General features: G+C 43.9%; 1 protein-coding gene across 2 annotated transcripts in view; it reads right to left on the bottom strand.

The window, feature by feature from the left end:
- The window catches only part of MAP2K5 (mitogen-activated protein kinase kinase 5), a 120,036-nt gene that overhangs the window by 102,346 nt on the left and 4,744 nt on the right, over positions 1-12,946 (bottom strand). For both annotated transcript variants that reach the window (XM_069025783.1, XM_069025784.1), the window contains exons 2-6: positions 11,817-11,865; positions 8,298-8,365; positions 4,659-4,728; positions 934-974; positions 146-213 (exon numbers count right to left, since the gene is read on the bottom strand). In XM_069025783.1, coding sequence (XP_068881884.1) covers positions 146-213; positions 934-974; positions 4,659-4,728; positions 8,298-8,365; positions 11,817-11,865 — 296 coding nt within the window. The remainder of the gene's footprint in view (positions 1-145; positions 214-933; positions 975-4,658; positions 4,729-8,297; positions 8,366-11,816; positions 11,866-12,946) is intronic.

The following is a 12,946-nucleotide window of genomic DNA, read 5'->3' as shown; positions in this document are numbered from 1 at the left end:
TCCGCCTTCCCCACCTCGCCAATCCCACTGGAAAAGTTACTCAAGCCCCAGCTCTGCTGGCAACAACCACACACAAGGCTCCATTTTGGTTTAAGGAAAGGAAATGAAAGAAAAACAGGGGAAGGAACAGGGGCTTGGCTCTTACCTATTGCTGGGGAGGGCCTCGGAGGCGGCCGAGCCGCTGTTGTTGGCAGCCCCCGCCCGCGTGTTCACCTGCGGGCAGGGAGAGGAGCTTGATCAGATCCTGTGTTCAGAGGACACCATTCTAATTAACCTGTAATTTGCCATGAATTTCTCATTTCACTAGGAAGGTTAATTAGCTTGTTGCTAGGCATGCCGATGGTTGAGGGCTGTATGTAGGTTAGCAGGCTACACAATTCCGGGGCTGCAACATCCTCACGTCTTAAATAATGCACTAAAAGAGGTGATAAATCCATCATTTATTCTCATTTTAAACACTAAACAATCACTTAATACCTTTATAGTCTTCTCCATGTGATTACAGAAGCAATAAGAAATCAAAAACCTCAAATAATTCCATTGCAGTGCCTTCCGCACTTGGATAAATTGCTGAAATCACAGGAATGTGGGGGGGGTTTAAAAGCTTTGAAGTAGTGGCAGACAGGAGTTGATAAATGAACTACTAAAATTTAAGAACATGATTAGCAGAGGTTAAAAACAAAAAGGCAAACCCATTTTGAATGAAATTATATACACACATAGAGATATATATTGATATAGATATCACAGCCAACATTTTGCAGATGAATCCTTCTCCCACCCACACCAAAAGAAAAAAAAAAAAATTCAGGGAAAAAAAAAAATCTGCTTGTCAGACCTCAAGAAAGTGCAGTTTTATTTGACATTTCAATAAGTGGAACACAGCATTACAAATCCATCTAACTTTCCTGAAACAATTATTGAAATTCGTACCTTGAGGCCATGTATGTTCCGTTTCCCAGGAGGTTTGCAGGCTGAAACAGTAATTGACTAAATTGTAGAACACATCAGGGCCATTTACAAATTTGCTCAAAATGAATCTTTTAAAAAGAAATGAGGGTGACACCAAAATTAGCAGAGAGAAATGATTGAAAAGTGCCTAGCGAGACCCAGAGTGGGAATTACGGCCCAGGATTTTTAACTTGCAGGAGTGAGCATTTATAAATGCTAAGAGCTTTCTGACACCATGTAATATAAATTCTAATTTCTGCTTAAAACACATCACAATCAAGAGAACTGTTGGCTCAAACGATGGGATTCTTTTTGTAATTCAAATTCCAATCTTGTGTCGCCGTGTTTTCACACGCTGGGTTTTTCCCTGGCATTTAACAGCAATATTTGCAAGATGGATTTTCAGGGAATCAGCTGCCACACGTCTTGAATTAGGCATTTTGTCAGAGGCACTTTGGGTGAAACGGGGGAAAACACGGCAGGGACAACAGCAGTGAGCCTCCAAAAGTAAACACTGAATAAAAGCCACCGAAAACGCCACTTTTTGGTGACAGAGGTACAAATGTGGCACTTCATGATGATGTCTGGCTTTAGAGGGATGTGCTGCTCGAGGAAGAAGCCTTTTCCTGAGGTGCCTCCAAGTGAACATTCCCTGCTCTCCACTCGGGGATGTGCTTTTGGCAGACGTGGAAGCCACAAAGGCTCCGAGCTCCGTGTCCCAGGCAGTTCCCATTTCCCAGCTCCGGTGCCCTACAAACGCTGTGTTAAAGGGGCTGTCACTGCTGATTGATGGCCTGAGCAGGCAGGAATTTGATTTTTCTCTCTCTCTGTGCACGTGCCTTGCCCTCCCAGTTTTGACAGCAGGAACCAGAACTATTTATTAGGCAGAAGGACACAGGTGATAGTCATTAAACACATCACTGAGGGCCACATGCCTTTCAATGACATTAAAAATTACCACGTGCATCTTAAAGAGGCAAAAATATTATGAGACTCTGGGCATTAAAAAAATAAAAACCAACCTGAAATTATAAATTATAAATACATATAAGCCCATTCTATTTTGCCCATAGATTAAAATTGACATTTTGAACACGATAGTCAATCAGTAATAATTTTTATGGTTCATATTTGAATGATGTGTTCACCTTGCATTCCACAAATGGGATCTAAATAACATAGGTAGAAGATAGAGACAAATATATAGATATATGTAGATATATCTAAAATATATGTAGATATATATAAAATATATGTAGATATAAATTTATATAGATATACATATAAATATATATAGATATGTGCGTGTACACACATTTTTTATAGATGTATCACATACAGATGTTTCTTTTCAATATAAACCCCCCCCTCTGGCTCTTACTACCTAAACAGCAATAATAAACCTATTAAAAAATAGATAAAATACCAAAATTTTTTCCCCTTTAAGATATTTTTATCATTAAATAAATAAAGCACAGCCCAGGTAACACAGGATGGCACACGGAAATTGACTCCTGACAGGATTTCTATGGAAGACAGGAGTTTTTGGGAGCTGACTGGAAGCAGGAGCTGAGGTTTCCTCAGAAGTTAGAGAGGCAGAAAGGGAAAAGGATTCAAAGGACTTGCAAAGAAATCTCTTTAAAGGGAAGAACTTGAAATTAGAGGCAGAAAGCTGCACGTTGCTGATGGGGTTTTCAAGTGTTGAACGTGGAGAGCCACGGCCAAAAGGGCACAGAAGAAAAGTGCTTGTGCTAACAAAATTTGGGATGTTCATTAAAGAGGCAGGACAAGAAGGCAGGGAAGCAAAAAAAAAAAAAAGCAGGAAAGCACATTTTGTTCAATATTTCAGAGGAGCTGCAGAACTGAGGGGTGGGTTCGGGGAGGGAAAACGCGTTTTAAAGCTCTAAGCTAGAAAAAGAGGTGTTTTAAGAAGGTGATTTGGGAAGATGAAACAAAACCTGAGCTCTGGAGCAATTTGGAGAGAGTGGGAAGGAGGAAATACCCAGCAGAAACCCAGAGCTAAGCCAGTGGTGAAAAATCTGGAGGTGATAAGGGGGGACTGAATCTGGAGCAGCACAGGGACAATTCCAAGTCTGTCCATCCAGAGGAGATTATCCTTGGATGCAAAGCAAACAGGAAAAAGAAAGAGCAGCAGGATTAGGAATTGGTATGGCTGGTTCTTCAGGAATGAGCCAAAAGGAGAATCTAGGAGAGGGTTAAATCTCAAAATGTCCTTTAAACCCTAAGGTGTGTCAGGTACAACAAGGGATGGAGGGACAGGATACAAGGAATGGCTTCCCACTGCCAGAGGGCAGGGATGGATGGGATACTGGGAAGGAATTCCTCCCTGTGAGGGTGGGGAGGCCCTGGCACAGGGTGCCCAGAGAAGCTGTGGCTGCCCCTGGATCCCTGGAAGTGTCCAAGGCCAGGCTGGACAGGACTTGGAGAAACCTGGGGTAGCGCAAGGTGTCCCTGCCCATGGCAGGGGTGGGATGGGATTTAAGGTCCCTTCCAACCCAAACCATTCCAGGATTCCACAATCTGTGCCTGGCAAGAGGCAGGAGACCCTTCCCTCTCCAAGCTGCCCCTGCTCTCAGCAGGACACAGCTCCCAGCTGGTGGCTCTGCAGTGCCACAGCTCAAACATCTGGGAGGCCCCTCTCAATCAGACCCTGCCAGCCTGAGCCAGAAAAACACCATTTTCCATATTCCCCTTGAATTCCTGTCTCTTTTCCATAGGAGCACACAGAACTACCAGGAAACCCAGCCTCCTTTGGAGACCTTATTAACACGTGTTTGAGGAGGCTGTTGGTTAATTGCCCAATTCAAACTTCAGAGAGTTGTAAGTAATGGAAGTGCAGAATGTTTAATTGGGAGCCTCATAGTATGATTATTTGTATAATATCAGTTAAGTGAGAAGAGTTTAATTTTTAATTATTTCAATTAATTTATTGCTGGGAGATTTACTTGGAGAATTTCAACCTTCTCTGTTTCATCAATTAAGAGTCAGAGATTCAGAGCCTGGCTACTGAGATCTGAATGAATTATGTAATGCATGAGGCTTTTTTTTTAACCATTATTTGAGTTCAGAGAGAGCACTGCATTCCCAAAAACCCAACGAGCTGCCTACGGATTTTTTCCAGGTTGGAGATGACCTATTTTTCAATTGCCTCAGTCCACAGAATTGATTACATCTCTCCCTGTTCAGGAGAACTATTAAAGTGCTGTGAATATTTGGATACCACTGCTAAGTGCCCAAATCTCAGCTCAAAATGTGTCCTGGCTGGAGCTCCTGTGACAGACACGTCCCCACTCCCACAATGGTGACAGAGCCATTCCCCAGTCTGTCAGGCTGATTAATGATATTAAAAGACCCTTGAAAAGCCCAATTTTCATAAATATCCAAGATTTCAGTTATTCATCTGCTTTGCTTGGAGTACAGACAGAGCCATCACCAATGAGTATTTTAAATGTACTTAAATATGTACTCTGCAAACCGACTCTCGTTAGTCTAATTTACTCCAGGAAATTAGCTATTTTATATGCAATAAATGTACTTCTCTCCACACTCCCCACCATAATGAATTCTTCTCTCCAAATTAGGAGGTAAACATCATGCTCTGTGCATTTAAACCTCCCCAAAACATGCCAGGGAACTGTGTCAGCACCGATTCTCGGGGCTGTTGATCAGGGTTCGCTCAGCGTTACCTCGTGGGTAGATCTGGAGAGGCTCTATCAACTGTCCATTCACTTGCTGCTCCATCACAGTGGAGTAATACTGCAAAGAAACCCAAGGAAGAGATGACTCAGTGACCCAGGAGCAGTAAAAGCACTCATGGATTGGTTAATTCAATGTATTTTAATTTTCTTTTCAATTGCCACAGTGCCCATCAGCCTTCAGACGGTTCCTTTCCGTCTGCAATGTTCCCACAACAAGAGGAACTTACACATGGAGCTGTGGTGCCACAGGGATCTGTTCCTGGCTCAGCAGGGAAGCTCCAGGCTCCTCTGAAACCTGGGAATGCTTCTGCAGGTGAGGAGATGAAACATTTACAGCAAATGCAGCAGCTGCCACAGCTGGAGGAGCCAGAAGAACCAAACAGGGACACCAAGACATGGTGCAAATATACCCCAAAAGTGTGCAGTTAGGAAAACTCCAAGGAACCCCAAAGGGATCCCAAAGCAGTGCTCCCAGAAAGTCACTGCAGACATCCCGAGACACCAAACTCCACAGGAGCTGTGGCAGTGATCCAGGGGGATGTTTATTGGTTAAAAAAAGGCTAAGAATGGGCAAAAAGGGACAGAAAGAGAGCTGACAACATCACAATCCAAAAAGACACCTGGACCATGGAGCTGCTCCCAGGGCTGGAGCCAGGCTGGGAGAGCTGGGAATGTTCACCTGGAGAAGGGAAGGCTCCAGGGAGAGCTCAGAGCCCCTTCCAGGGCCTAAAGGGGCTCCAGGAGAGCTGGAGAGGGACTGGGGACAAGGCATGGAGGGACAGGACACAGGGAATGGCTTCCCACTGCCAGAGGGCAGGGATGGATGGGATATGGGGAAGGAATTGTTCCCTGTGAGGGTGGGGAAGGGCTGGGCTGGAATTCCCAGAGCAGCTGATCCTTGGAAGTGTCCCAGGGCAGGCTGGACATTTGGGTTTGGAGCACCCTGGGATAGGGAAAGTGTCCCTGCCAACGGGGTGGAACTGGATGAGCTTTTAACTTTTTAATTCCCATTTTACCCCTGGCACTCCATGACCTGCAGACATCTCTACACACAACAGGAACACTTCTGACACACTCTCAGAATAATAAACTAAAATAAACACACATGAGAGTGTTTCCTGCCCCCCAAAAAACATAATAGAGGGGGAGAGAGAGAGGGAGAAAAAACCATGGCCCTGTCCATTACTCACCAGTGATGACAAGTAAATGAAATATCAATCATGTAAGCTGTCAACCTTTTGGGACAGCAATAACTGTTAACAAGTAGTCTGGAAAAATTGTCTGAAAATGACTTGTCCTCCACACGCGAGCGTTCGAGGTTTCCATGGAAAATTAAGATGCCAGTGGCTATTTGGAACATTGTTCAGGTATTCTTTTTAATGGAAAATTTGCCAGTTATTGATCCAGAGCATGTAGCCCTTGCTTTCAGAGAGCTGCAAGCAACTTTCCAATCAGTGGCTGTCAAAAAAATTACTGCCTTTTTATACAGATACAAGACAACAGCCCCAGTGCTGCTCTGTGGCTGTCCTTAATTAACTGCAGTGCCCAACTCGAAGAATCCTATTCACCAGCCCCCAAAATTTGCCTAATTCAAAGCATTTCTGCATAACCTAAAAGAATTCCAGACCTGGAATAATTTAATGTCAAGTTCAGAAAGCAAAGACCCTAAAGATAAGGTTGAGCATGATCCAAAATATCTTCTCAGTTATAATCTCAGGGAATTATTTTTTCTCCTTAGACTGAAAAAAATCTTTATTTACATTTTGGAGAACACCTGCACCAAGTCAGAATTCCCAGAAATACTTTCCCAGTTGACCAATCCTCCAAATATTTGTTGCAGGCCTCAAAATGAGTATTTTTCTTCCTCACTATATACCCCAAGTTTACTAAATCCATGCATTTTCTAGGCTCAGAACATTTGTTTCCTTGCAAACACACCCCAAAACGAAGCCTACAGAATGGGAGGAAGTTAAGCCATCAGTGCAACACTCAAATAAAAAACTAGTTTAAAACTGAAGAGAAAAATTTTCAGAGAAGAAAAGCTGCTGAAGCAGAAAGAAGTCATTTACAGCCATCCCATAATTTTGAGGGGAAAGCAGAGAGTTGAGCAATCATAACTCTAATGTACTGAAACTTTAACAGTGAGCTTGGAAGCATAGCAAAAAAATGACCTTACCAAGGCATGATTAATCTGGAGACAGCGCCAGGAAAATTCAAGTTTTCCACTTTAACAGCAAAAATGGCTGAGATTTTACAAGGAAAACAGAAAAACATGAGGAATTCTGGTGGGGAGGCATCACCAGTGATCTGCTGTGTGCAGCCCTGGGTCCAGCAGCAGAAGGAGGTGGAGATGCTGGACACAAAAGTGGATGGAAAAGGAGCTGAGAACATCAGAATCCAAAATGACACCTGGACCATGGAGATGCTTCCAGGGCTCTGGAGCCAGGCTGGGAGAGCTAAGAACGTGAAGAGAAGGCTCCAGGGAGAGCTCAGAGCCCCTTCCAGGGTCTAAAGGGGCTCCAGGAGAGCTGGAGAGGGACTGGGGACAAGGGAGGGAGGGACAGGACACAGGGAATGGCTTCCCAGTGCCAGAGGGCAGGGATGGATGGGATATGGGGAAGGAATTGTTCCCTGGGAGGGTGGGGAGGGGCTGGGCTGGAATTCCCAGAGAAGCTGTGGCTGCCCCTGGATCCCTGGAATGTTCCAGGTGAGGTTGGACGGGGCTTGGAGCAGCCTGGGATAGGGGAAGGTGTCCCTGTCCACGGCAGGACTGGCACTGGATGGACTTTAAGGTCCCATCCCACCCACACCATTCTGGGATCCTCTGCAGTCCCACCAAAACCTCCTCTGGGTGGACCCAAACAGGGCTTGGCTCTGACAGGTCCCAAGTCAATTTATAGGGACCTGGAGTCCTCCTGGCGCAGAGAGAAAACCCCCAGTTTTTACCCTCTTGCTTATCAATTTCATTTGAAAAGAGAAGTTAAATGATATTTCTTTCACTTTCACTGAGCTGTGTTCAAATGATTCAGTTCCCACAAGGAACTGCACCCTTTCCTTCTGCAGGAGATTTATATTTATAGGGATCCAGACAGATTTTACACACACCTAATACCTACATAAAGGCACACGCAGACACATCTATCTCCCCTTGAAAACCAGAAAATACATCTTTAAATCCTCTATGAATATTGAGCCTGCAGCTACAATGAAACTCTTCTGTTAGGAGGGGTGAAACAGTCTCCAGATGAAAGTAGATTTTGAAAAATTTTTAGAGCCCAGGGGTTCATTTTTAATGAGCCGTTACTTTAAGTACTGCATAAAAAATACAAGAAATTGATAGTCCATTTAGCCTGCACTATACCTAATGCAAAAGTCATTAAGATGCATTATTCTTAATGTTTATGATATGATCAGTAAGTGTACAAGTCTTTTTTCTTTCTTAAAGTCGAGCATGAGCATGGATCTGGTGTGAGGCAGCTTTGAAACACCTCCCTTTAATCCAGGAATATCCAAATTCCAACTCAACACAGGGACATTGCCCAGTTAAACACTTTGAGACAGGCAAAAATACACCAAGAAAAGGTGATAAACATGGGGGAAAACCAGGATTTGTTGCACTGTACTTACATAGGACAGCATGGCCTTCATCTCCTCATCACTTCTGACAGTGATCCGGTCCCCATCCTCATCCTCATCTGCCAAAGGAAGGCACCACGTGAGCAAGGCAAGGAGGAGAGTTACAATTGTATAGGCAAGGTTTTCATCTGGACTTTTAGCAGCAAATAAAAGTGAAGAATCTAAAAGCCAACTGCACAAGTACTCCGAAATAATCATGCCAAATGGTTCCAAATATTAACCAGCAAGAGCTGTGACTGTGTCTAAAAAGGGGCACAAAGTGCTCAGAACTTCACTCTCAGCAGTTCTTTCACTGCCAGAACCTCTCCAGAAGCTGAGCACCTTCCCCATGCTGGAATTCCCCCACTGACCCCAGCGAGTTGCTCCGCAGACAAAGAGAAGGGTCAAGCTCCCAAAAGCATTTCAATTCTCCCAAATTCAGTTGAACTTCGGAATTTCAGTTTCTTTGGAATTCATTGTAACTTTCACTGTAGATTTTTAACTTTTTAAAAAATTTCTAGTAATCCATAGAGTCCCAGAATGGTTTGGGTTGGAAGAGACCTTAAAAATCATCATATTCCAAACCCTCTGGAAGGCAGGGACACCTTCCCCTATCCCAGAGTGCTCCAAGCCCCAATGCCCAACCTCACTTTGGACACTGCCAGGGATTCAGGGGCAGCCACAGCTTCTCTGGGAATTCCAGCCCAGCCCCTCACACCCTCATGGGGAGGAATTTTTTCCCAATATCCCATCTAACCCCACCCTCTATCAGTGTGAAGCCATTCCCTTGTGTCCCATCATTATCAGTATAAAAGTGTCGTTATATCCCTGGATGAAAACTCCCTCCTGCTCCCAGTTATGCACAAGAACCTGGGAAGAAATCCAAGCCAAGAAGTTCAAATTGTGTGAGAAAAGGAGTTTATTCATTCTGCCTCTGAACAGATAATAATGACAACAAAAAAACAACAACAAAGCAATGCAGAAGAGTAAAACATAAAATCTTCAGAACTGGGCTTTAAAAACATCCTGGAAGAGAGCTCCTGGAAATATGGGAGTTGGGAGAGGAACTGGAGAGCACAGATTTGTCCTAAAAGAGCTTTGGGTCATGGAAATTTAACTGGTGCACTGCCAGGGTGTTAAAAGTCCTGTGGGGTGAGCAGCCCCCATCGAGGCAGGAATGAGGAAAGGATTAGAAAGAGTCATTAGAAAGTGAGTGGAAACTGAAATGTTTCCCTGGAAATGTCTGAGGCAGGAAAGAGGAGGAGCTGTGGAAGCAGGACCTGGCCACAGCCCACGGGCCAGTGAGGAACTGAGTAGGAAGGGCTGGAGAAGCAGCTGCGGGAACAGGGAACACAAGGAGCACCACACATCCACGAGAAGGATCAGAGGGAATGCACAGGAGGAATGAATATACGGATAAAAGGTCTGGGAGAAGGAACAGACTGAGCTGGGACCACAAAAAAAAAAAAAAAAAAAAAAAAAAGGAAAACAAAAAAAAAAGGAAAACTCTGGCAAAATGTTTAGAAAAATTCCACATTATCCCTTTGAAATGACTGAGAAATTAACTCAGTTCTCAGAGCTGCAGGATTCCTGACAGTGGTACAAACAGAAGAAATTAAAAATATGTGGATGAAAAGGCAGAGGGGAAAAAAAAAGCTGAATATAAACTAATCAGGCAAAGAGTAAACCCAGAAGAAAATCTGTCCTGAACCTGAGCAGAGCTCCTTTGCCACCCCACCACGGGATCCAAAAAGTAGCTGGATACAAAAATTGATTCAGAAAGATTTCCAGGCTTCTCTCCTTGCCTAGAGCACAGCAATCCGATTTTCCAGCACATTAGGGAAGCAAGAGTAGAACCAAAAAAATCCCCCGTCCTGGCTGGATTTTGTTAATGCCACTTAAAATGGAGGAAGAAATCCTCACAAGATACCAGAGTGCAGCAGATGGCAAACAAATATTATGCAGCAATCTTCCCCGAAATCTGCAGCGTGTCAGAAATGTGGAAAATGGCAGAGTTTGGATAAAAGGATCGTGAGGGGCCATATGTTGTCAGTGGGGTTATTTGTAGGGATGTGGAGAGCAGTGGGAAATCCAGATCCAGGTCCAACAGCCGGAGCAGAGCAGCCCCAGGTGGGACTGCTGGGGGTGACAATATCAGAATAAAGAGCTCAGAAGCCTGGGATGCTGACAATTATCCCCACCTGAAGCAGCCGTGGAGCAGGTGAGAACAAAACTTAAAGCAGCACAATCCAGGCGTTCAACAGGGAAAAAAAATCCCCGGAAAAAACCCAGCATCAATATCCATAACATATTTTAGATGCCAGTTAAATGGCAGGGGAAATGGGCTTGTGCAGATGTAAATGACAGACTAGAGACACGGAGGGAAGGCACAGAAGCAGATGTTGGAAGGCACAACGAAATCAGAATTTCCAGGAAACTTCTGCACATGGCACCATTACTATGGGCTACTGCCCTGATGGCAGCGGCTGCTGCTGGAGCATGAAGTTCAAACAAAGCTAATGTGGGATGTGGGAGGGATGTAAAACAAATATGAACAAATCATTAAAAAAAAATAATAATAAAAAGATATATAAATGGCAAGGTCTGGAGTCTGGTTGTGCTCAGGTCTTGTGTTAAAAAGCAGGGCAGGAAAACCATCGGGGCTACAGAAATAAAACTTCCCTGTTCTTGTGGCATTTTAGGAGAGGAAAACACAAACATCCTAAAAAAAGATAAAGAGCACTAAATAGCACTTGAAGAACCACAAATCAATATTTCCTTTGATTACCTAAAGACAGAATGAGCCAAAAAGCTCTGAAAAGGGGAGAAATGCTGAATAAAAATGCAAGGCCCCATCTCGAGTCTGCTCTGTCACCCTCAGCATCCCCCCCTCACTCAGATCACACCTGTAACCCCCTCCAGCTCCTTCCTGCCACTTCATCTCCAGCAAAGGAAAACACAGAAAAAAATATAATAAAAGTTAAAAGGGAACAGCAGGAGCCTCCTCCACTTGAAAGCAAACGCCAGTTCAGTATTTTATCCCCTGGGACACTCCCCTTGGCAGCTGATTGCTCTCCTGATAGGACAATCCCCCAGGAATCCCTTAAAAAATAAAAATAAACAGGGTTTAAAGAATAGATATTAGTCTAAATACTTGCTGAGAGGATTGGAGGATTGAAATTTTAAGCTCAGACCTACAGGTACTTTATACTTTTCATTTAATTTGAGCAATAAAATTGCACCGAGGAGTAAGAGCATGGTAAGGTCACGCTGGTAATTAAAGCTACTTTGTGGAAATATTCCAGATGTGATTAAATAATAAAATATTGCTTGGTTTAGCACCATTATTAAAGTTGCATTAATGCATAAATATTTAACCACAACATACAATGAATATTCTTTATTTTAAAATAATAAATATTAATATAATAAAAATAATACCACAAAACTAATACCACAAATATTCTTTATTTTTTAAAATGACAGCCCTGCAATGTGACAAAGGAGAGGGTTGATAAAAGTCACACTTACACTCAAATGCTGTGGTCGTTGCATCCGGCAAAACTTGCCCAATGACATCCTAAAAATGTAAGGAAAATTTAGTTCAATATCAAATGGGAAAAGCCTGATTTGCAGTAAATCACTTTAATCCCTCCCCGCTGTCCCAAAATGACAAACTTTTTAGGGCACAACACAAATCTGCACCAATCCTGGGCTCTTCTCCTCCCCCTGCACATGACCTCCAGGAAAACTCTTTTCTTCCCAAATAATTCCATCATCATTGCAAACAACTCTGTGCTCTCTGGTCTTGCAGTTGAAAGAATCGATTTTTCCCTGGGCTTATAAAGAAAGGACACCTAACTGATCAAAGCCAGTCATAGAAAGACCTTTATGAATATTTTTTCGCTTTAAAAAACTGTTTTCTGCTTCAGTCCTGTTTACATCACCCTAATTCCTCTTCTCCTGCTCCAAACAACCACCCTGGGCCCCCACAGCTCCATCTCCTGCCCTGCTGGAGGCTCAGGGACCACAGGGTACCAAATTCCATCAGGAATTTAAACAGGAGCTGAAGGGAGACAAGGAATTTTCCTGCTCTCGCTCCACCTGGAGAGCAGAAGGACCCAGCAGCTCCTGAACCTCTGCATCCTCTCAGCTCTGCAGAGGCCACAAAGTTTGGAGGGCTCTGTCAGCCTCACTTGGGCTTTGAACTTCTCCAAAACTCAGGGAGGTGCATTCAAATGTTGGGGGAGAATTCACTGGAAACCCCCAAAGGAGCAGAGACACAGAATGCGAGGCAGCCCCACAATACCAAAACACAGCAACATTCCCAGCTCCACACCCCTGCTCCAACCCAGCCTTTTTTTGCTGATATCAGAGAAGAGCTTTTAGCATTTTTTCAGCTTTTATCAGTTTTTCCAGCCATTCCCTTGCTGCCAATCCATGAGGAGTCACATCAGGGCACGGCACAAATGCCCAGCGTGGCTCTGCCCCTTCCTGATCCCTCCTGTCACACCCAGCACTGCCACTGCCACCGAGTGATTAGAAATTAATGAACTCCAGGATTTATTGCAGCACATCCACTGGGAGCCTCTCAGGGTGCTAAACACCCCCCCTACCAAAGCTTTACTGATGTCCTGTCACTTCTGTTCTCTCCATTTTTC

Source organism: Aphelocoma coerulescens, chromosome 10 (assembly GCF_041296385.1).
Source record: "Aphelocoma coerulescens isolate FSJ_1873_10779 chromosome 10, UR_Acoe_1.0, whole genome shotgun sequence".
Taxonomy (NCBI): Eukaryota; Metazoa; Chordata; class Aves; order Passeriformes; family Corvidae; genus Aphelocoma; species Aphelocoma coerulescens.
This window is presented reverse-complemented; position numbering and strand designations above follow the sequence as displayed.